The 25,314-nt window shown below is 45.7% G+C and overlaps 2 protein-coding genes across 2 annotated transcripts; both read right to left on the bottom strand.

Annotated features, from left to right (window-relative positions):
- Positions 1-9,712: 9,712 nt before the first annotated feature.
- On the bottom strand, positions 9,713-12,572 carry LOC125947527 (uncharacterized). The gene is made up of 2 exons (XM_049672425.1): positions 12,414-12,572; positions 9,713-9,948 (listed from the first exon to the last, which is right to left on the bottom strand). Exons 1-2 carry the CDS (start codon positions 12,538-12,540, stop codon positions 9,728-9,730), a joined length of 348 nt encoding a protein of 115 aa, XP_049528382.1. The 5' UTR covers positions 12,541-12,572; the 3' UTR covers positions 9,713-9,727.
- Positions 12,573-13,221: 649 nt separating this feature from the next.
- Positions 13,222-23,767, bottom strand: LOC119462315 (palmitoyltransferase ZDHHC2). The gene is made up of 4 exons (XM_049672929.1): positions 23,554-23,767; positions 21,424-21,637; positions 14,518-14,875; positions 13,222-13,233 (listed from the first exon to the last, which is right to left on the bottom strand). The coding sequence occupies exons 1-4, from the start codon at positions 23,765-23,767 to the stop codon at positions 13,222-13,224; spliced, it is 798 nt and encodes a 265-aa protein (XP_049528886.1).
- Between the last annotated feature and the right edge of the window lie 1,547 nt (positions 23,768-25,314).

The raw sequence follows: 25,314 nt of genomic DNA, 5'->3' as shown, positions 1-25,314 counted from the left end.
TCCTTTATGCACACGGTGATAATTTTTACGTTATATAATATTTTTAAAAATATAGCCTGTGGCAGATAGCATAATTGTTGTCCTGAGCTGGATTATTCGAAGAGCCGGACATTACTAGCACGAGAAATCGAAACACATATTCATAATAATAACAAACATTCACTAAATACCTTCTTAATTGATTACGTTACGGCACATATTGCAATTCACGAATTGTAGCCGGAGAGCTTGCAAGACGTATCCACTTGAAATCAATTTCCTGTATGATACCAGTTTTGAGATATCATTTTTTAAAGTGTGGAACAAAATGAACGGACGTTCCCGTTACTTTTGTGCTTCAATGCCTAAAAGAGTGTTTTCTTAAAATAGTAAGTGGAACAACAGTGCATTTTTACGGCAAGTTTTATGGCGCGTATTTCCATACTGGCGTCATTATGAAAATTAATTCCAAGCCGATACGCGTTGCGAACTCACCGGCTACAGTTCATAAATTGAAATATGGGCCATAAGGTAAATAATTCAGAACATATTTTGTTAATTTTTGTTAATTAGTTGAATATGTGTTTCAATTTCTCGGGCTAATTAATGTCCGCCTCATCGGACAACCCAGCTGAATGATAAGAATTATGCTACCTGCCACAGGCAATTACTAAAGATTCAGTGAAACTTAAAAATGATCACTGTGTCCCAGCGTCACTTGGGTGAAACTACTACTCGAACCTAAAAACAATTTGCAAATTAACTTTTGATGTTGTGACCTAGCTGTCCTCGTGATGGTGGCACGTGGCTGTCTTAAACTCACGAGTGAAAAAAACAAAAGAAATAAAACTTCCGCTGGATTTTTGCGAGAAAGCTGCTGATCAATTTGTCTTTAGGGAAGCTGCGCGGATATTCACCTTCGAACCTCTGTTGACCTATTCACTCGCGAACATACGCCCACCAATACCATAAGTCTCTTTCTGCTGGTTTTTATCGATTGATATCTATTACAACTCGAAAGCATTGCTTCAGTCTTCCTCTCCTGCACTAATATGTATGCCGATGTTATCAAACACTTTTCCCGCACTTAAGGAAAACCATCGCCATATATGTTGTGTCCTTTTATTTCTCATTTTCTATGCTTGCAGTGTTACGCTTTGTGCATCCACGTTTGCTAAGCTAATACACCCCGGATGTTCGTCTGTTTATTGCATCAGCTAACGGCATACAAGAAGCGCTTGTCTCGTATTTTTATTTCTCTGTGCTGTTTGCTGTGCGTTTCAACAATTATTTGGTTTTAATTAACTTAGATTGGAAGTCTACTGTGCATTGCTCGTTTATGCTGTCTTGTGCACGAAAACGCGGACCTTTGCTTTGACAGGTGACTCGATGGCGAAACACAAGAAAAAGAAAGAAAGAAATAGAAATAGTAACAAATTCAGCATTACACACACAAACTAACTTGTACCACTATGTGGATTGCATTTTATTCGTTTTAAAGAAATTGCTGTTCACTTTAGATCAAGAGGTTATTTGCTGAAAATTCTCTGGATTACAAAGCAAGAGTTATAAAAGAGAATACAAACATTTGCTTGATCTTGCACAAATGTAAACAAATAAGCAGTCTTCTAAGAAGACAGGACATCGTAAATAGAATGAAATGAATTCTGGCACAAATTCGTTTTGAACTGCGTAGTTCATAATCATTGGCCAAAGATGGCTGTAGAACGATGGTGTGTCGTGGCGTGAAATTAAGGGCACTTATGAAGGAAGGCACATATGAGACGTCAGGTATTTTTGAAATGTTCTCAAGTTCCTCAGACACGAATTTTCCAAAGTTAGCAGGCCTTTATTACGGCCGTCATTGGTAAGTATTGTCAATTTCGGTGAGTTTTCCCAACTCTGAAAAGCTAAAATCAGAAAGCCCCAAATCTCAATGTTAAAAAAATGCAATTTTACGTGTTTTGAGCTACATTGAAAAAGAAATTGTGACCAATCGCTATGAAGCCAAGCTAAACTTTAGAGGGGACAGGTAACTTTGGAGCCATGTTTGAAGCCCTTCAAGTGCTCATTTCTAGATGAAGTTGGGAACACATATTCTTCATTAAATGAGCTGTTTTTCGATAAGAGAATTGGAAAAACACTTTTTCGTGGGTAATTGCCTAGCGCACCTCTTTAAGGCTGCTGGGTAAATTCAGAATAACGCGTACCACCCTTTTATGTAGATCGGTGGGACGCAGCTTTTTTACTGCAGCATGCAACAAAACGAAATGAATTATGCCACGTATGGCATTTTGTGAACTTAAGCAGCTCCCAGTGTATTTATTTATTTATTTATTTATTTATTTATTTATTTATTTATTTATTTATTTATTTATTTATTTATTTATTTATTTATTTATTTATTTATTTATTTATTACAATATCTTCAAAGCGCAGGGGGCGTTACAGACGGGAGTGGAATATAAAAAAGTAAAGTTATAATGCAGCAAAAATAAAACAATATGGTATACAGAAACGAAAAAACGTGGGTTTAGGCGAAAAGCAAGATCAGATTAGCAACAAGGCAGATTAGGCAAACACATCGTTTTCTGCGGCAGTTCTAAAAAAATAAAACCGTGTCAGAAATATTCGTTACAGCGTTGGGCAGGTGGTTCCAATCGCTAGCCGTCTTTGGCACAATAGAACTAAAGCCTGTGCCGATATATTTCGCTTGAAATTTCGTCCGCCGAAGTTCTCATCTAAACCTACGGGATTGCCCAAATCATTTTGTTCAGCGTCCAATGAACCGATTTCAATTATGCTCTTTGCATTTTAAGTGACCGTTAAAATCTACTAAGTGTCTAAACCTCGTGAGACGTAGGTGCAAACAATCAAGTTTGTCGCCATAATGATACGGTGGGATGGCGGATCTGTCAGGTGAATGCTCCTCGGCAACCGCATTCCCCGAAGCTTCGCACTACCTTGGGAGTCCTGAAGTTAAAATGCGTATAGAGCTGCTTATCATAGACGCATACCTTTCCGTGATCACACGTGCGAGCTAGGAACTTGCACAAACATGAGGGAGGACTACCTGCCGTAAGGCATTTCGACAGCAGTCTGTGCTAGCTCGGCTCACGGCTCACTATTCTAAGGAACGAGGCGTTAAGAAGGTCTCTAGGCGTTAAATACACTGAAGGAAAATAGAATAAAGGTACGTAATGGGCAGAAGAATCGACCTTTGGACCGCTGAAATAAACAAAAGATATAGCGACGAAGACTTTAACAATTGTAGGGCTGTGGTTAATATAACAACTGGAAAATCAGTTTCGTATGTTAGCATTCATCGAACGTCGCTATGCGTAGCCCATGTACATAACCTTTTCCCTAGGCGGATGTATCAATAGCCGTGTTTTTCTTTATTTGGTCAAGACGTTCTTTGCCGTGTCCGTAAAATGTATATAACGCCAGAAGCCAAACCATGGTACTTTAATTCGCATACTTCCACTTTGCCAGTTCTAACATGGCTTCATGAAAACGGAGCATATGTACCCTGAAATGCAAATTTTAGGCTTTGCTGCAACCAACTCGAGATAATAGAACACTCCTTTATTCATTGTCATGACGCATTTTATTTTTGAGACATTTTACAAAAGAACTATCAAAAAAGGACTTCCCCTCACACCTTACGGTATTCGATTCCTTCCTTTCAAAAAGGCGATCAGTAATACATGATTTGTTTAGGTTATTAGGACTCTATTCATTATGAAGAAGCCGCATGATCGACAGACATGCCGAGCCACCTCACTCGACAAGGTCTGTCTTTTGAAAAGCGGCTGCTCAAGTGCGTAGTGTGGTTGGGACCTTTGATACCGTTCCTGAGCGGATTTTGTATCTGGACGCTTGTGTTTCTTTGCCTGATTTTTGAACTTTCATTGGACTGCGTAGCGTGTGTGCATTTGTTTTTCATCGCCCGCATTTCGATGGGGGAGAAATGCGAGAACACCAGTGTGCTTAGATTTAGGTGCACGTTAAAGAACCCCAGGTGGTCGAAATTTTCCGGAGTCCCCCACTACGGCGTGCCTCATAATTAGATCGTGGTTTTGGCTCGTAAAACCCCATAATTTATTTTGTTTTTCATGTGCGTATAAATGTAACGTAACTAATTTTCGCATAAAGCTACTAATAATTCCATGCAATAAAGGGGAAAAAACGATTTCAGTAGTGGCGTTCAGGTAACCTCTCTGCTTACGACGCTGCAGTCGAGGGTTCGATTCTCACGGCAAAGGCTTTTTTCCGCGGATAATTTTTTTTTCGAACGGCAGTGTCTCTGACGTGGCGAAACATTTTTGCCACTTAGATGCGATAATGACAAGTGACCGCAAGCAACACGTCCTCACGGCTGCTCAACCTCGACCGCCGCCATCGGCTCCTATGAATAAGTACGTTTATTGCTCTTTTTACGTGTGCTCTGTAGTCCATGTAAGAGCAGCGCAGGAAACTTAAACACGTGACCCGACGGTCCCATGCGTGTGGCATTCCGGCCGTAATGATGAAATCTTACCTTGTGAGATGTAGAGTGGCGGAAAGGCTTTCTCTGCAGGCTAACTGCCACAGACAAAATAAGCATCAATATAACAAAAATATTCGTGAATTGGCATGAAACTTATGTACCCAGCATAACAATATGAGATTTCAATGCAACAATAACAAAACTGTCGACTTGATGGTTTATGTGCTTGTAATATTATTGAGTGATTACAAACTATTCGGCTTTCTGCTGCATGATTTTTGTTGATTTCAACGTTTCTAAAAAACAATTTTCGTGGGCTTTACGTACAGTATACTCTGGAATTTCATCTATACTGCATTGAACACAAAGCGCCACTGCGTGTTTCGTTAGAAAACGAGCCCTCAGTCGCGTAGGCACTGATTACCATCGAAGTGAGCTACTGTACGTGCATTCTCGATCCCGTTTGCGCAAAATCCCATCTATAGCAGCATTCAAGTAGATGAAGCATAATCAAAGTATAAATGTGTATATTCTGATGACACAGCCGAAAATAATTTTACCGTATGCCGAACGACGACATCTGAGTACCACGCTGTAATTAGCGCCACCAATTTTCAAGATCTTTTACAAGTGGTTTGCCTTTGGGTATGACTAAATCAGTTTCCCGACAAAGCGTCAAGAAATAACTGCTTCGAGCGATAAACGAAATGGTACGACAAGGATCACTCGCGACGTTTCACGAATGAAAACTGAGACTGACTTGAAGAGTGGTCAGCAGAGTTAACTCTACGCATAAGTGTGGCAAGATGGGCTTGTTGGTTCATCATGAAGGCAGTATTTCAGCGCTTAGTAAGGAGGAGGACAAAGAAGGAGATGTACGAACACACAGGTGCTACGTACAACAGAAAGAAGCTCGGCGTTTGTCCTTTTAGAGCCTACCCCAAATTTTGGTCCAAGTTGAAGGACGCGGGGCACGTAGTCTGGAAGGCAAAAGCCTCCAGGAACGTGGACGCTGCTGCTGACCTTTTGTCGGGATTTGGCAGTAAGGTTCCGCAGATGTCGGAGCTGGATGTTCCAGAGGTGCTCCGTAGCTTGGTCAGCAAGGCGCCGGTACTGCTTAACTGAGTGGAGGAGACGCCAGGTTCAAACGCGCTGCGTAACTGCACGCCGAGGTGAGTCCGGAGCAGACGAGCCTGACGGTGCCACTCTGAACGTAGAATCTTCATAATTCTTCTGCCATGTCCCATAGAAGGGGTGAAACCACCGAAGAGGTGGTTTCACCATCTGCTCCGGACTCACCTCGGCGTGCAGTTACGCAGCGCGTTTGAACCTGGCGTCTCCTCCACTCAGTTAAGCAGTACCGGCGCCTTGCTGACCAAGCTACGGAGCACCTCTGGAACATCCAGCTCCGACATCTGCGGAACCTTACTGCCAAATCCCGACAAAAGTTCAGCAGCAGCGTCCATGTTCCTGAAGGCTTTTGCCTTCCAGACTACGTGCGCCGCGTCCTTGAACTTGGACCAAAATTTGGGGTAGGCTCTAAAAGGACAAACGCCGAGCTTCTTTCTGTTGTACGTAGCGCCTGTGTGTTCGTACGTATCCTTCTTTGTCCTCGTCCTTACTAAGCGCTGAAATACTGCCTCTACGCATAAGAGTCGCGCTTCTCTACTACCGTTAGTTAACAATTCTGTTAACTTGTGGATTGCAGTTTCGACTTCGACGTCTTCGTAAACAGTAAACTTCGTAAACTTCGTAAACTCCGTGAACTCCGTCTTCTTAAACTCCGTGAACAGTATCGCCAACTCGATAGCGAGACAGGCGGGAGGACCGTCGAATCCGAATGCAAAGAACACGGATAAAGCGAATTATCCTCCATATCGAACACCGCAATGCCCTTACTGATCTATACTAATAAATCAATCGCTCATAACAAACTGGACTTCTGTTATATCAAACAAGAGGCATGCGCACCAGTGCCATAAAGCAGCTTGCTTGCCATGAAAGCAGCGTTCAGGATATATATTTTATTGTTTTTTGTTCGTTTGTTTTCCATAGCGGAAGCGTTTTCAAGCGACGTCCTATCGAGTAGCCATTCTTAGTGATGTTGAAAAACAGTTCAATGCGCAGGCAAACAGTACTGCCTATACCACGCGTTGCTTCTTTTCGCCATCAGAGATAACCAATCCGTTTATATTGAGCTCGTCAAAAATTTTCATTTGTGTGTGTTACAGACGAATTTGGGTATATGAAACAATGTGACCATATCGAGATTTATTTTTTCAATAAGCATGTTCGTTATAACCGTGTTCCACTGCAATGCCCGCCCACTGTGCACAGCGCTGTCGTGGTGATGGCAACGTTTTTTTATAAGACAGTCTACAGACCGACCTCCTGGCGAGAAAGAGTAGCGTGCTGTATATTCTTACATTTACTTTATCATCATTGATTGATTTAGCTTCTCGTCATCAGCACAATTCCTCTTACATCAAATAGGAACCAGAGGGCAAACTAAAGGGAAAGAACAAGGGCATGTGCCGAATGGCGAACTGCTTCGACATATGGGACCAGATTCACAAAGATTTTCGACCGTGGGGAATCTTTTCTCAATTTGAGGTTGCAGTTTGATAAGCTCTGTTGGTCACAGCCTGCTCCTGTGAACAGAAAAGGCGATTTTTAAGGGAACATCTGAAGTTATACTAGTAGCGCTTCAAGTTTAGTCGTTCTCAACTAAAAAAAAAAAAAACAAAAAAACAAACAAATAGTGGAAGGCGATTCAACTTGCAGTTGAAGTCGATAAAATTCAAGGTATGCCTGTGTGAGGTGGGGCTGAGGTAGGGGCGAATCACTGCGCACCCCCCTTTATATATTGAATTTCACCTTAAAGACCTGTGGGCCTTACATTAGGGGGGGGGGGGCATACAGCAGGACATACACAGACGCAATACATAAACACCCATGTCATATACACACCCATATATATATATATATATATATATATATATATATATATATATATATATATATATATATATGGGTGTGTTTCCGGGATTGGTTATCCCAGTCTATGATCCGACTATGAGGCACGCCGTTATGGGGGAAAAGCAAGCGTGGCGTACTGCATAGAGTATCAGGCTTCTGGGGCTAGATGTCCTCCGTTCGAATCCGGTTGACGGACAACTTTTATTGATTTACTTAGTTAAAAAAAACACAATTTCGTCAGACAGCCAAAGCAACGAATACGATTGCAACATGCTAGAATAATTCACGAAGTAAGGTTCGTAACATTAGTGGCAGTACGAATTGCAATGAACATAGGCTGGCTAAGCAAACACGCGTGGCGTGGCGTGCGCGGACACACACGCACAGAAAGAACTCGGTTACCGCGAGTAGCATCGATAAGAACTACGGGTTCTTGTAGGGTGTTGTCGGCTTGCGTCGGCCTCGAGTTGTACTGCAACACGCTCACAGCGGTCACGACGTGCGTCCACTTCGCGCTTTTGAACTGCACGGTTTTGTCGGCGTTGTCACTTAGTCTCTGGCTACTGCTCCTTCAGCGCCGCGCCTGGGCGTCCCGGCTTCGAGCTGCACCGTGCGGTGCACACGAAGCATCACAGTGTTCCAGCGCCTGGACCACGGAGTGGTCTTGGTCTAACGTTTCACAGGAGCTTCTCGGCTGGCCTTCTGACAATTAGCACGCAAAGGCATAATTGCGCAATGTAAGGAACGTGGTGCTTCGCCGCATAAACCCCGATCCGACATGCACTAGCATAGCTACTATAGGCAAGGTCAAGTCAAATGGATTGCGAAGCTTCAGGTGACAAGCGGCCCAGAACTATTTGTCATCGACACCAGCAAGGGTGGTTATGGAAGCGGCGATTGAAGCACGGCTAGGTAAGGAGAAAACAAACATTGTTAAAGAAAAAATATATCAGAGTTTCTCCATAAGGGGGAAGCAATGAATGCGATAGCATCATGTTAGAATATTACATGAAGTGTGAGACCCGTAGCTGTACTAGCAATTGAAGTAAGCGTAAGAACAGCAGAAAGCGAACAAAAGCAGAAACAAGCTGTTGTGCTACAATGGTCCTCCGTTTGAATCCTGCCATCGGACAATTTAATTTGTGTTTATTAATTAAAGCCAACATCTTTCTTAGCCAATTTACCATCAATTTTCCGTAACGGGTAGGGTTCAAACCACGGGCCGATCCCGGAGGTTGTCCAAATCCGCGCCAATCAGATATGTTTTGCAGGTTTGAGCTGTGTTATAGTTTCGTAGTTTAATATTTAAGTCTTCGAAGACTTAAGATAAAAAGCATGCGCTGTCAGTGTTTCGTTTCATGACATTCGTTTGTCGGCTGCCATTCTAAAGATTCTGAGGAATAATGCTGTCAAGAATGTAAGATCTGGTGTGAGTAAATTTAGTGATGGACTGATGCGGCAATATAACCTGCATATGCCGTATTTCACATAGCATGGCATTTAGTTATATGTATGCATACAGCATTTAGGTATATGCATGCTATATGTTTGTCAACGACAGTAATTAACGCACGTAATCAGTACATACGTTAAACGCGCCGAATAACGTTACCTTACAAAAGAGATCCCGATAACGTGCCGATCCATTCGCAGTAATTAGAACCGTAATTTACGTACGCACTGACTATCAGTGTAAACGCGAGCAGGTCATTTCCGCCAATATGACCACCTGGCTATTATTTTTTTGCAATAGGCGATCATATATAAACAACGAATTTACGTGTACTTGCATGCTGTATTGCAAATTGTCGATGGACAATTCGCAGGCGATACGTCTAGAGTTTAGGCGAGCGTGTGTGACGCGCACTTACCCTCGCCCAACCAATACTCGTTTTATTTGTTGTTGAAGTTGAATTTATTTTCATCGGTAGTACAAAAAAACATAACAGGTGAAGTATAATTGCACAGTCGGAGGTCCCGAAGTAAAAACTGTCGGGGGGACCTCCTAAACAGGAAACAAATGGGGGTTAATACAATTGGGGCAACAGTAGCAGGCTACATCATACAAAGGTTGTGTTTGTCAGCGAAAACAAAAACAAAACAAAAAAGAAAAGAAAAAACAAATCTTTGAGTAGTTCAGTCTGAAGAAATGCAAGCGACAAGTTTTATTATCTCCCTTTTTTATAGAACTTGTATTTTATCAAATGAAACCTTTGGATTGTGAATCCCTGTAAAGCGTAATGCTCTATCATGCACATATATTCAAGAAAAGCTTCTTCATTGGGGCGCAGCCAGTCTTTGCGCCGCCCCTTGGGCTGCGGCAGTCCTGCTTGGCTGTTGCAGCGTCATTCGGGGGTAGTCGGCGAACTTGGATACTGTTTGCGTAGGGCCGACAAGCGAGGGGCCTCTCACGGGCAGCGGTGGCTGGGTGAATCCAATTCCGGGGACAACTGTTGCCGGAAGAGCGGCAGGAACCAGTGCCGGACGTGGCGGTATCACTGCGTGCAGAAAGACGAGTATTATCAACACTGAAGTTTGACAAGGAGGTGAAAGTACACCTGCTTGAAGCAGAGAGGTCTGAAGCGCCATTTCATACCCACCCAAATAACGCGAATCGGCAGGCCTCGCGTTTGAAAACATGATAGGAATATACAAACAAGTTCGTTGACGGGTTATAATGCGAATTATTGAACCACACAAACATGGCGCAAGCGAAGTGGACGATCACGGCGACATGGGCAAGACAACTGAGCAATATGAGAGCTACCAAAATGAGACGTAACGAAATGAAACATTGCCAAAGAGCATTGTTAAGTGAATTATTTCAAATGCAGTTGAGATTGGCGTCAGTGAGCGGTGCATACCAGCGGATCTATTTTAATACGATACAATTCATTCAACAGAACGATTTAACCTATACGAGGATGCTTTCGGCACTACTCAACCCTGTAGCCTAGCACACACTATAGATGGGCAATAGCAGTCGCAATCTTTTTGGTAGTTAACTCAAATCTGTTGATCAACTTTTCAGTTTGTGGTATCAAGGCCCACGTTGCAATGACAGTGTTGGAGCGGGGCGGCGCAGGAGGATATAGAACGAGTTAGACAATTTTAAAAACGCCAGCCATCGTTTAACTATACTTATAGAAAATTCACTTCTTTTTTTTTTGTTCTGATTCTGAAGCAGGCGCTTGTGACGACACGTAAGCAGCTTCGTGAGATAAGAATATTGGAGGCTCGCGTGCAAGGTGAGCTCTTTGGTGAAAATAAATAAAAGGAGAGGCGAAGCATCATGTGGGCATGGCTTTCGGAGCTGCTCCCTGTGTTGGTTAAATTTAATCGACGAATATCTTAACAAATGGCACTTTTAAAATCGCGTGAATTGCCGCTGCATCCTGGAGCGCCCTGCTTCAATAAGGCCATCGAAACGATGATGTTAAAGCCAGGAAAAAATAAGTTTAACAGGCAATTTTATTAAATTAACGAACGGACGGTGACGGCTGCTCGAGCATCTACTCTCCGCCATTGGTGACGGAAAGAATAGTACAAAATGCATTGCATCGGCGCATATTGATGATATATATATATATATATATATATATATATATGCGTTTTTATTATACATTTCTCGGCAGGGGACACAGTCATCATTCTGCACATGCACTCGGTGCTCAGTTTGAGACAAAAAAAAAATGCGTGGCTCTGCTAACGCAAACACCAGAGACCAGCGGAGCTGTGGCAAGCCTAGTAAAGTAGCGGCAAATCACACACTTATTCTAACCTTTGCTGGGCTTCCCCCATCTCCGCTGGTCTCTGGTGTTTGCGATAGCACATCTACGCATAATTTTTTGACATGCCAGTGGAGATTGAGAATTCTAAGATTATCAATCCCTCGCTGCAGACTTTCGGAAGCGACGAGTGTCCAGTTTTCTGTTCGAAACCTGTCTCAGCTCGCTCTCCCCCTGCTCGGCGAAGCTGTGGCTGACGGGAAAAAAATATGCGTTGCTTGCACTGGAGGCGCAATTGCGTTTCACGATGAGCTGCCTTGAGATACCTGTTTTTGAGTACACATGTATTAACTCGCAACGCTTTGCTACAGCGTTGTTGATCTATGTGTACCATTTATTCCCCAACAATGTGACACCTCTGCGGATGCTTTATGGAGCGCGTCAAATAGCATGAGCACAGTAGAAAGCAGAGGCCGTTGGCGGCGAAGAGTGGTGACGCTAGGGCTATAACTGTAGTGATGTGTTTTGCGGTTCTGTTCTCTCAGTATTTTAAAAAGACTTATCTGGCAGAATTTGTGTGGCTAACAACATTGGTTGTTTTGACGCCTATACATTGACTATCACTTTAGAGAATAACACTTTCAGTCGAAGGCAAATGGAGCCGTCACTATAAGTTGGCTTGACTAAGGGAATGGCACGCCTGATCGTCAAAAGCTGTTTGAACTAACTTAGCTCGTGATCAACACATGCACCCCACATAGTGCTCACGTGCACGTTCTGCCCCTGCCTAGGTACTATCGTTGGTGTACTTACTTTCTGTATGAAAACAATGCGTAGCAAGCAATCATAGCTATGCTTGCTTTGCTTCTATATACTTTGTTGTTGCGCAGGCAGAACGACAGAAGAACATAATGTGCATTTGTCAACACCGTAGAACCCGGTGTGTTATCCGGTGTGATATGGCCCATTAGAGCGTGTGTCATAATCAAATGGTGATTTTGGCACGTAAAACCCCAGAATTCTATACAATTGCTTACCATCACTTGGTGAACTGCGATGCTGAGTTATCCAAATGCGCAAACATCGAGAAACTGCGCGAGACACAGGAGATACAGACGGCAACGAATAAAGCGCTGTGCTTCCATCTGTACAACCCGTATCTGATGCTGTCACTCGTTTTTTGATGCAACGTGTAGAATATAACCCGCTTCATTTAGCTCCAGAAATGCGCTAACCTGCACACAAGCTCCCCGCTATGGCAGCAGGGGCATCCTTCACTGGGCGGACCAGCGGAAGCTGCAGGTTGTTGGGGTCGGGGTGCAACTTCGTGGGGAAGCGGGTGCCGTCACCAAGGCTGGTCATCACCGGGAGCGGCCAGAGAGGCTTTAACCGACCGAACACCTGTGAAGAGGCCACGCGTGGCACATTGTATTGGGAAGCTTGCTGGTTAGACGTTATGCAATACCACCGCTATAGGGGTAATGGACAGTGAAAGAAGAGACAATACAGCGGTTGCATTGTGTCGCGCCCTTAGCGTGTCCCTGTCCCCTGTGAGACTCTGGCGCGGTACAGGTTTGAAATTTATTATTATTAGTGCCAAAAGAGTGAGCTTTCTTGGAAACCAACCGCGATTTTTTTTGTGCCCCGCTGCTTTCGTGGGCCGATAGAACTGAGGCTCTAGTGTGTACGGGTTCTGTAAGCCTGGAATGATGGTTACAACATAGGATTTGCCTAAACTTCGTCCTTTTGGCTTCAAACGGCTTTGTGAATTTGCAAACTCATAATTTTCAACAGAGTACACGGCGTTATGAATGTATGAATAAACATTAATAAGATCGTCCGACCCGCAGGACTTCAATACAAGACCTCTACCACACAGGCCTGACATTGAAGCCAATACGCCACGAACGCATGCGTCGACAAGTGACATAGAACATAATTTCTCGAGGGCAAGTAAGCGAGTTGAGACGCTTGGCGAGTTTCGATCCGCTATTGCACCAGAAGAAACCGAAGCATCAGAAACGAATCGAGTGCAACACGACACTATGGATGCCACTGAAAATGTAAACAAACAATAGATATACGATGCACAGCACTTCGATATCTGTATATAGTATGCAGCCTCTCTATAATTCACTGCAAATAAAATAATTTATTCGCATAACATGCTGCTCTTTAATTTAATACTTATATTTATACCTCGGAAGCCACGCTTCATGTAGACACACGTGGTTCATGAGCCAATCACACCAAGAATGCTTCGCTTTACGCGTTGATGTCCACTGGAGTTGAGTCTGCTTGTTTTTTGTTTGTTTTTTCTGCGCTCTAGGTAATTCTGCAAGCAATTTGGTTGACAAAATATAATGGCGGTAACTCTCGCACATTCAGGTTTCATGCGGTTTTTACGCCGTATTTCTGTGGATCGCTTACTGTTGTGCACTTTTATTCCTTAGAAAGAAAATGAGCTACAGTACTTTCTTATACAGCGAAACACGTCCGTGCGGTAGTGCATGATGAAATGTTGCGCAAGGAACGAAAGCGTTGAAACTCATCGCCTTCGGAGGCGATGAGTCACCGCCTCCGAAATCATCGCCTCCGAAGTCACCTTCACGACTTATAAAATATAAAATCATCTCTTGGTTGCCTCAAACGTGTTGAATTCTTCCTTGCAACTTTTGTCATTGTGATTTTCTGATTAGGTTAAAAGTACCATATAAATAACACCACTGTATTCCCAATTGAAATGCGCTGTTATCGTTTGTGCTAAGTAGCGAGCCGCAGCCCGACCCGGCATTAAAGGAATTGTCGTGCTCGGTGAAACTCAGCAATGTTTTCTAAAGAATTACCAGCTTGATAGTGTTGCTAGCACAAGTTGGTGCATCTGTGTACGTTTATCAAGTTCACAATGCTAAGCATCCTGTTTTTTTTTCTTTTTGTTTTGTGCCAGATGTACAGCAAACCTTGAATAGAAGTGATGAACAGCTAATGCTATCACAGACGAGGGGATTGTCAAGGTGTCAATTCATATGTGTTGAGCCACGTGCAATATGAGCTGCAACATGGTGACCGTGGTCAAAGGGGATCCAATACTGCCACGGGGGTGCCGACATACAAAAATTTGAACTACACACCGTTCCAGTTACTGGTACTTAATATTACCATTTCTTTTGTGCGTCCGTGCCGCCGTGGAATCTTGGAGCACCTTTGACCGCGGGAGCCGTGTTACAGCACAAATCGAACGTTACCCTGCATACTGACAATAAGTGCAGTTCGATTCTAAATTGTCGTGCCATTTTGCAGTAGCAAACGCTGTGGTCATCAAAAGAAAGGCACACTTACCTGCTCGATGTTCTTGGCGAGGCCGATGTCGAACGAGTCCTCGGCCTCCCTGAACATTGTCGCACGCATGTGCTCGAGCGTGGTCACGTTGCGGTACACGTTGCACAAGTGAAAGTAGAAGAAGCTGCCGAGGCCGATCGATAGGTAGATGCCGCCGACGACGAGTGCGCTGACGTTGATCGTGGCAAACGAGAGGCCCGGGTCGAACCACGCGAGGACGGCGTGTATGACGGAGGTGGCCGCCACGAAACCGGCCAGCAGAGAGGAGTAAACCAGAGTGAGCAGGAACGACTTTTGGGTGGTGAAGGAGACGCAGTTGTTGAACCACGGGCAGTGGTGGTCCATTTTGAGCAGGCACCTATGGAGACCAGTGCGTAGACGTTGCTTGCATTGACGACAATTCGAATCGATTAAAGGAAAATCGGGGTAGCTTGCACTAGTGGCGCAAGGCTGAAGACACAGCGGAGCTGATCGGTTCCTAGCTGCTCATGGCTATACGAAGTGAAGTTATACGAAGTAATGCAAAGTGATGCTAAGTTATACGAAGTGTATAAGCATTTCGTCGTGTTCCGTGGCATCGGGGAACGCCTCGCGAAGCCCTTGCAGTCCGAGCACACGTAGGGGAAGTGGGGCTAAAGCTATGCACAGTGTACGGGCTGCGCACAGCAGACAAAACGCCGGGATTACGTCACGGCGCATTGCGCAGTAGCGCACAGCTGGTGAGAGCTCGGCCGAGCAGCAGCCAGAGGCGCCTGCTGCAGTCACGGACACCGCGAGCGTTCGGCGCTAATGCGGGGAAACGAAGAAGCGCGGTTGGCGTCGGCAGCACCTCTGCGCGTTGCCTCATTGGCACTGCTACAATTTGTTTCTCTGTCTCTCGCGCGCGCTGATTTTCTATTTCTCTCTAGCGATCATAGCGCGCGACGCGCGCACTCTCTCTCTCTCTCTCGCTCTCATGTTCACTTTCTCTCTTCCGAGTAAAGCGCGCGAGGCTCCCCAATGTGGTTGCTAGGCAACGCAGTGGCAGGACAGCTGCGGCTTTGATGGTTGCCATGACTACGGCGCGGCTGGCTTTTCGTGAATCGCACATGTTTTGCTGCTGGGTTGAACAGCTTCGCTGTTAAAAACTCAAGTGAAGCACGGACAAGCCAAGCGATTGAATCAAGGATTTCTATTGCGGTCACCTGTGTCTCGGAGTAATGATAGTAGTTTTGCCTTTAAACTCGTGGTTCTTATATTCATTTTGCGACCACGGCGGCCGCAATGTTACTTCGGCGACAGAAGGTAGAAGCGCTTACGAACGGATACTTGACGTGAACGTCACCTTAATTCATGTGCCCATAGAAATGTGGGCTCTATTCGTCCTCTTGCGTGTTCTGCTCGCTTAGCACTTCGCGCTTTATGAGGAAATCGATGCTTCCATGACGTCTCGTCTGGTAGGGCAGTAAAATCATGACAAAAGAAATAGGACCCTGTGTACGATAATAGTGTTAAGTACTAAACGTCCGGGCTTCCGGATGGAAGCCAGAAGATCATAAACTTCTTCACGCGTGTTTTGTTGGCATCCTTCTATTTCCTTTGCCATGAAGCTGTACGAGTAACATACCACTCAGTAGAAAAGTAGGTCCTTCTTCAATAAACTTATTGCATTACAAAAGTGTATTGTAAACGTAATACTCGTTGTGCAACACGTTATGTATAGGCGTACTGCGTGTCCCTCAATTTTTCCTGATTTCACGCTGCTAGTTTATTCTGTCTTCACCGGGAACAACCGCTAATGGCCATAGAGGAGGAGGAGGAGGGGGAAAGTAATTATTGAATATAAAAAAATAAGGCAGATCGCACGCACCGTGGGGATTGGTGTGGCGAAGGTTTCATGCGCCACCGAGGCTAAATGGTGCATTATGATAAGAGAGACGCTGTACATATCTGTGACGAACGCAGCCCTCAGCCACCATGGAAGGTATTGAAAAAGGAAGCGGAACTTTCATTCAGCAATTAAGCTCGCTGTATCACAAGGCACGATATGATTTACTTTGTAGAAACGCGCCACAGCGCCACACTACAATGAGAGACGCACAGCGAATTTCGGCGATGAACGCATCCTGTACCTTTGATATTCCTCGTCAGCTACAGAAGATGCACGGGTTTACTTTTGAAATGTAATTTGTGGATAAATGCGACGCGCCTTACGGGCCAAAAATCTCCAAGCGCTAACTTGCACGAGGGACGTTCGTAAAGGTGTTTTATTCGACCTCCTTATAGGCATGCAACCGTGGTCTAGTGGTTTAGGCATCAAGCCACTGTGCAAGAGAAGGCGGGTTTTATTTCAACCTTCGGCATTGAAATTTCTTTTATATATGTGCTTAATTGCCTGTTGGCTGTATATATATATATATATATATATATATATATATATATATATATACTTATGTACATAAAACCACGAAATGGGGAGAACAGCCCGACATAAGCTATCACCTCATATAAGCAAGTCGACTTGTCCTGTACGCTTCGAGGAACACTCAAGAGAAAAGCTGCATCAGGGATGATACAGTATTCTCGAAGAATTGTAGTTTCGATTATATTGTCCGGCGATGATAATCCTGCGATGCCAACAAACGAGTACGGGCAAGCTGGCGCGCATGGTCAGCGTGGGCGATGGCGTCGCGGGCATACTCGGTGGATGGATACGATGGATACGACCTGATCTCTTAAAATCATAGGCAGCGGTACAAGGTAAATTTTTGAAAAAGAAAAATAATGAGAGGTATACAAAAATGCTAGATAAAGAACATGTATAGTATACCTGATTAAATCAAGCAGGCTAGGTGACTATTTGTCGCCGCCCCGTTTCAAAGGGGATCCCAATAAATCATCATCATCATCATCATGATCGTGAATTTCGTACCAAGGGGAGCGAAGCGTCCAATGGTAATACGGGGTCACGACTGAAGAGCAAGTAAAAGGGTGAATACTCAGCAGTATCGTGGCGTGACGAATTATAGGCGAACGTGACATGGGGTAGCGCAATATCCCAGTCCTTGTGGTCGGGTGAGACGTATTTCCATAGCATGTCAGTGATGGTCCGACTAAGTCGCTCAGTAAGGCCGCGTTGGTCTGGGGATGATAGGAGGTAGCGAGCTTGTGCTTGGTCGAACAGGAGCGTAGGATATCGGCGATGACTTGAGAGAGGAAAGTGCGGCCACGGTTGGTAAGGAGCTGTCGCGGGGCGCCATGGACTAAAATGATATCCCAGAGTAGGCAATCGGCGACGTCAGTCGCGCAGCTCGTGGGAAGCGCCCGAGTGATGGCGTAGCGCGTCGCGTAATCAGTAGCCACAGCGATCCACCTGTTGCCAGAGCTGGACTCGGGGAAAGTGCCAAGGAGATCAAAACCCACGGGGAAGAATGGCTCAGTTGGAATGGCGATCGGCTGCAAGTACCCGGCAGGAAACATTGCTGGCTTTTTCCGATGTTGGCAGGGCTTGCAAGCAGCTACGTATCGCCGTACGGAGCGTGCGAGGCCGGGCCAGTAGAAGCGGCGGCGCAGGCGGTCGTAAGTGCGAGCAAACCCAAGGTGTCCGGCAGTAGGTGCATCATGAAGCTCCTGAAGCACGGCTAAGCGGAGGTGTTGGGCAACGACAAATAGAAGGGGAGGAATGTCAGGGTGAAAATTGCGGCGGTACAATATCTCGTCGTTGAGGACGAACCACCGTAACGATGGATCAGTGGTAGCAGATTCCATTCGGTCAATGAGGGTCCTCAAGGCAGCGTCATGGCGTTGCTCGTGGGCCATGTCCAAAAGCTGAGAAATGGAAAGAACACTTGCGGAAACATCCGTGTCGGCGTTAGCGGGCGTGTGTACAGGGTAACGGGACAAGCAGTCAGCGTCATTGTGTAGGCGACCAGACTTATACACCACAGAATAGGAATACTCCTGTAGCCGCAAAGCCCATCGTCCAAGCCTTCCTGAGAGATCTTTAAGGACGAAAGACAACACAGGGCGTGGTGGTCGGTTACAATAGAAAATGGCCTGCCGTATAAATAGGGGCGGGATTTCGCTACTGCACACACAAGTGCCAAACGATGGATGGGAGGATTATCGCCTGTATGTATACGGTGTTTGACAAGTGATGTCTGGCCTAAGGGACGGTTGTTCAGGTTGAAAATGTCCTTGTACGACAGCAATTAACTGCAGAGCTGTTCAGCCTCCACAGGTGTGAGATTCGGGGCGATCATTTTTCTTATGTCGTGGTCGGTACAATTGGCAGACCGGAAACGTTCACAGGACGCATCGACGGCAAAAGTCTGAACGTAGTGAACTTCTAAAGCAGTGATCGTAGTCAGGGTGATATCTTTAGGCAGAATTTGCTTTTTGAGCCCGAAATTCACCACAGGGAGATACGTGCGGCAATCTGTGACTTTCAGTATTGTATGCGGGACAGTAACGTGGATGAGAACGATGGCAGTTATAGGAGCGGAGATGTAATCACCGTCGGGAACTGGAGTAGATGGCGTCATGTCGATGTAGGTCAAGGCCTGTGGTGGAACGGGATTAAAATCAGTCGGTCTTAGGCGAATTTCGTGACGTGTCGGAGAATCGTCCAGCAGAGGCAGGTCAAGACGCACAGTACTTTAGGAACAATCGATGTGCGCTGAATAGCCAGAAAGGAAGTCTAGGCCTAGTATGAAGTGATGGCGGCATTGGTCAAGCACCGTGAAAATGACGACAGTATGGCGGCCGGAAATGCTCACACGTGCAGTACACAGCCCGACTACGGCCACCGTGCTGCCGTCGGCGATTCGTTCGACCCGAGTAACGGCAGGCGTAACAATTTCCCTTAAATGGCGGCGAAGGCAGCATGGTCATAAGCGATATGTGCGCTCCGGTATCTATGAGTGCTGTGGCGGGTGTGCCATCAACGTGGTCTTCGAGGAGGTTATGTCTCGTAAACATGCGTCAAAGGAGGATGTTGTGGCGATTTCGACATTGCAGCACTACCCCGAGGTGCCGCATTGCCTAGCTTTCCGGCTGGGATGGTCCATGGGTAGGTCGGCGAGGGCGAGCGGTGAAGCTGGGGCGGAAGTGGCTGGCGATGTTGAGGTGAGGGCGAGCGAGTATAGCGGCGAGGAGACGTAGCACCGTCAGAAGCATCGTAGAAGCGACGGGGTGATGAACTGCGTGGCGAACTTGAATTCCGGAAAGTGTTTCGAGGCGGCGATGGCCAACGGCTACGGCAGTGACGGGAAACGTCACCGATTCGGCCTGCAGCAGGAACAGATCGGCCTGTCATAAGGTGTACGCCAGTCAGGTGGATTCCGGGCACTGTAGGGATAACGGGCACTGTAGGGTGGACTGCGATAGGACCGAGGCATAGGAGCAGGGCCGGTGTGAGGACGACTCAAGGAGAAGGCACTGGGGAGACCCATATTAACGATTTCCTGGCGAACCACGGACTGGATCAGCGATATCGTCTCAGCATTGTTGGTCCAAGACGTCTGTTGAGGCGAGACAGGAAACGCTGCTTCAAGTTCGCGGCGCACAATGCGGGTCACGTTTTCACTTGGTGGTGGCAAGCTATATAGATTGGTCTGTTGGGTCGGTGCAAGAAGAGGTCGCTGCAGTATTTGGAAGCCGTGTGAACTGATTATGTGTACGGCGGCTCTTCGCCTGCTTGAAACGACGGCGTTCCTTCAAGATGGCGTCGACAGTCGATAGGTTTCTAAAGAACAGAAGGTTGAATGCATCGTGCCCGCGATGCCTTTGATAATGCGCCCAACCTGGTCCGCCTCTGGCATTGACGTGTCGATTTTATGACAGAGGGCGAAGACGTCCGGAATGTAGAAGACATATGACTCGGTAGCAGTTTGGGCACGCGTGGCGAGCTGTTGCTTGGCGGCTAGCTGTCGACCGGTTGGATTGCCAAAAACGTGGGACAGCTCCTCTTTAAACAACTCCCAGCTGGTGAGCTCTTCTTCGTGTGTGTAATACCAAGTTCGTGGTGTTCCGTCGAGGTAGAACAAGACATTGGCCAGCATTATGGTCGGATCCCACCTGCTCACCTTGCTGATGCGCTCATACATCTTCAACCAGTCTTCTATACGTCAGCACCATTGAGGCCATTGAACTTGCCGGGGTCTTGCGGCTGAGGTAGAGCAACGTATTGGGTAAGCGTAGTCGGCGATGCAGCTGCAGACGCAGTGCCTGCCACTGGATGCATGTTCCCTGGCTGGGTGAGACATCCGCTGTGGAGCTCCATGGCGAAGACGCACACGTAGCACCTCCACCAAAATGTCACGGGTATAAACTATTTACAAGATGTATTTACAAAGAGAGAGATAGACAGCAGCTGAGAACAAAGAGAGGCTGTTGCCACTTCGTCGTCTTCTCCGTCGTCGACATTGTCTGCTTTCCTCACCGTAACAATATTGTGGTAATAGTTTGATTATTACAAGGGAAAATCACGGTCAAAGTTACATTTTCAATTTTCGTGTTGGAACCCCATTTCCGTTGCGGCAGTGTGACATCACGCATGACCAAGTATTTTTTCGCATTTCGGCTGTTGTAGGTCAGTAAACATCGTTGCCATTTCTTAAGTTCAATCTGTGGCTTTTTAAAAATACAACGTAGGGATTATTTTATTGAAAAACATTTAACTAGGCACATCAAAATTCATGACGTCATGGGCAGCTGATGCGGGAACTTCCAGGCGACATCGCCACCAGTCTTTTATGTTCCCGTCTTTTCTGGCTTACGAAATCTCTTCTTGCGGTAAGTGTGATAGCTTTTGTAAAGTGGAAGGGTAATTTTCCGACAGAGCTCAGACAACTCTTTTTCCTGTTTTCGGTGCCTTTGAGGCTCGCGCTGCGGATGTATACTCGAAGCGGCCGCTCTCGCGTGTACCTTCTGCACCAGGAGCAGTGGTGACATCGGTCGGGCTTGATGCGCTGACATTCGGCACAGTAGCGCACGCGGCCGTCCATGCCCAGCGTCAGGACGCCCCGCTTGTCGCCCAGCTCGTCCAGGTACAGCCGCCGCTCGTCGAAGTCCGTGAGCGCGTCCAGCCGCTGTCTCTCGTCGATGCTGAGACTGAAGTATGCCGGGATACGCCCTGCGCCTGTAGACAACAGTTCAGTATTTGGCATTTGCATTTATTCCAGCGTAAGTGCCCGTGGGCGTTACATAAGGGAGGAGGAGGGAGGGGGCGGGGGGCACAATGCAGCACATTTAATTTTTTTTGTTTATAGATAGAGTCAATCCCGATAGGGATTACAAAAGCAGGGCAAAAACTGACAGGGATTTAGTAGAAGGCAAAAAATAAAACATTATACAACCAAAAGTCGCCCAATTTACGGCTGTAAGGCACACAACAAACTATACAAAAGTAAATTGCACAGTGAAAATGACATTGGCGCTTCACTTATATGAGAACAAAGGCAAAAAAACATAACACTGTTTTAAAATTGCGAGGCTAGCAAATCGCTTTCATTTAGTTTAGAGGAACGGGCTAAGGATGTGAATATACTTGAACTCTACTTTTACGTGCCATAGCCACAATTTGAATATGAGGCACGCCGTAGAGGGGGACTGGAATAATTTTGACCACCTGAGGATATCTGACGTGTCCCCAATGCACGGGACACGGGAGTTATCACATTTAATCCCCATCGAAACAAGATTGTGCGCGTGGGCACGCCAATCAATATTGCGCCGGCAAGCCCATGCATTCCTCGGACGAGAAGTGATGCGTCAGTAGTTACTCCCAAAGAACACGCTTGAAAGTTCTCGCGTAAGAACTTTTTCATGAATAACAAGCCTTAAAAGCTACCATATCACGTGCTCAGCCGCCTCCTCTGAATGCAGATAGCTGCTTAGACCTGGGCCTGGGAGATGCGAGTTCTGTAAGCTCTGTACGTAACTCACGAATAACAAGGCGAACTGCTTTACCGGGTAAAGATACTGTAATGTGCCTTGTTGTTTTAACCGTGAGACTCATTCCGATTGGGTGGAAATCAAGACCACGCCGCTCCTGCTTTTGCGTCCTTGCGAACTGTACTCGGTGATAACATATGAATTCAGTACAAGCTACACAAACAAGTGCGCATTACGCCTACCTTTCACCTCTGTAAGAAAGCCACGCAAGGGTTCGATGAACGTTTAAGTGCTTCTTCTGTGCTGATGGAAATGCTGACGGTTAATTAGAAAATGAAAAGTCATCGTTTCTAGCTGAAATATAATCTGTCGGTGAGTACTGAAATCATAATTCCACCCATTCAATTTGCCAAGATGTGCAGGTTTCATTCTGAAACCAGTAACACACACTTCATGAAAATTAGCAAACGTATATTTGGATAGTACATCTATGCAAATTCTCCTTCGCTGTCCATCTCATTCTCATTCGCTGTCCAACCTTGATGTCCATCCAGGTTGTTGCCGTCTACAGACGGTTGAGAAAAATGACAGTTGACTTGTGTTACCTTGCACAATCACAACCCAATTTCCAGCAAAGCTGTTTATTTCGAGTAGTTGCTTCAAGAATTTCATTTGCCTGTAATTACATCACATGTACTTGAAAACGTTGCCCATATGAGGGCAACGTTTTTTTTTCTCTGCATATACCGCATTCGAGCCTTCGAAAAAAAAATTTGCAAATATATTTCACACGCACACACATATATATTTCGCTAACTATGTCCATGAGACATAATATGAATCATAAGAAATACGAAATCATAAGCAATATAAAACCTTTGCCATTTTTGGTCCTCCAGGGCTAGCAAGAAACATTTGAAGCGTTTCATACAACGCCTCCAAACGACCGAAATTGAGTGTTTAGTAATTGTATATTGCCTATAATCGGCACACACAGTTCAGAATGTGCCTGCATATCGCGACTAACCTTCCCTACATTTTCTCTAACTATAAACTTCGCGAGTATGGTAGTTTTGCCTGAAACCGGAAAACTGACACATAATAAACATTTCTGAGCGCTTCTAGACGCATTAACAGAACCGACGCAAAAGGAGAGCTTACCGGCGAGTGTCGTGTAGACGAACGACCAGGCGCAAAGCAGGAACAGCGCGTGGAAGGTGACCACCAGCAACGCACGGAGCCCGTCGTTCTCGACCAGTCTGCCGCAGAGCAAGATCACGTAGGCGTAGTACGTCCATATCAACAGCACCACGACGCCTACGACGGGTAGCCTTTCGATGATCGGGTCGACCACCCGCAGTGGACCTCGGGGCATCCTCGGTTTCTTCTTCTTATTCCACTGAGTTCACGTGCGTATGCAGATGTATTCAGAACGACGACGATGTGCTAATTCGTTGTATTTCAAATCACTCGGCGTGAAAATATGCTTGTACTTGAATTTTTATTTACAGAGGGCTAATCAATTGTGCTCATCGATTTGTATGTCTTTTGCTCTTCTTTCTTTTTTTGTAGGGAAGGTGAGACTATAGACAATATTTAAATATAATTAGTATTCTTAACGTACTTCACGCCCTCTCCGGGGACGGCTGTCTGTCCTATCTATATGCCTGTCTGTCTATCTATCTGTATATCTAGCCATTTCCCCACCAACGTGGATCACTGCATTGTGCCTTACATACTGGGTAACGCACTGGGGTCCCGTGCTGAGGCGAACAGGGTTTGAAACCAACCGTCGGACCAGCTTGGGTCACAGGGTTTGTGCACTAGGTATGCGCCGCTGTTCAATGAACCACTTTGATACCGACTTGGAGCACTGGTATGTACCAATTTGTGCCACACTTGCCGCACTCTGGCCAACTTGGGTAACTGCACTTGTGTCACTCTTCAATGATAATAGAGTTCCTCTGAAATTTCTCAGGTACACGGCAGATTCGAGCCCACGCCGTGCGCGGACTTCGCGGGGACGCCGCGTGATGCCGCAACCCGTCCACTGGGAAGACAGAGTCAGTCTTTTGAACTTACAAAATCGCTCAGCAAAATTAGTTATTAAGAAAGACTGAGGAACCTGGACGAAAATGAATGGGCGCTTTAAGTATCTGTACAAATATCTGTACCTCAAAACAAAAACGTGGACACCGAACGCAGGAAGAGGTCGAGAAAGTCGGCAATGAAGTACAAGGTAACTGAAAGGGTGTATCGACAACCACGTGTCATCAGAAAGAAAGCGAGAGATACAAAGACAGTAAATTGGATGCAAAGGTTGGAAACGGAAAAGACTATGGAGATTTACAAGAATGGCAAGAAACAAATTATGAAGTAACATTTGTAGGATAACACACACTTACGATTTCTAACAAATTTTTTACAATTCGAACTCTTGTCATTTGATTCCCGAGCTGGTTGCCTAAGGGCAAAAACATATCGGATCAAGGCAACGATATGAGGCGTATGTCTTCGGCAGCAAACATGCGGAGAGAACTGAGCGCATCCCATAGGAATGCTAAGGTATTCCCCCAGCGAGATCCGTAGGAAACGTCCACCTTCTATGAGCGCTGCGATTTAAAGTGGATTAAAGTATGAACCAGTGAGCAGCCGGAATAAGCAAGATTCGTTTAGAGTATTGCTGGGAAAAAAGTAAGGAAGAAATTCATACGACCGGATCAATTACAGGCATAGGTAGCGATACAAGGTAGTATATTCTAATTTCTTTCGTGCAATACTTGTCAATCTCCATAGTCTTTTTCTCTCCATCTGTCCACCCCATTCTTCATTTTGGATTACCATGCCAACTGACGATGACGGAACAGGGTAAGTGCATCTTTTAATTAGGATGACAAGGCCCCCTTTGATGAAGATAGGTCC

Source organism: Dermacentor silvarum, chromosome 8 (genome assembly GCF_013339745.2).
Source record: "Dermacentor silvarum isolate Dsil-2018 chromosome 8, BIME_Dsil_1.4, whole genome shotgun sequence".
Taxonomy (NCBI): Eukaryota; Metazoa; Arthropoda; class Arachnida; order Ixodida; family Ixodidae; genus Dermacentor; species Dermacentor silvarum.
This window is presented reverse-complemented; position numbering and strand designations above follow the sequence as displayed.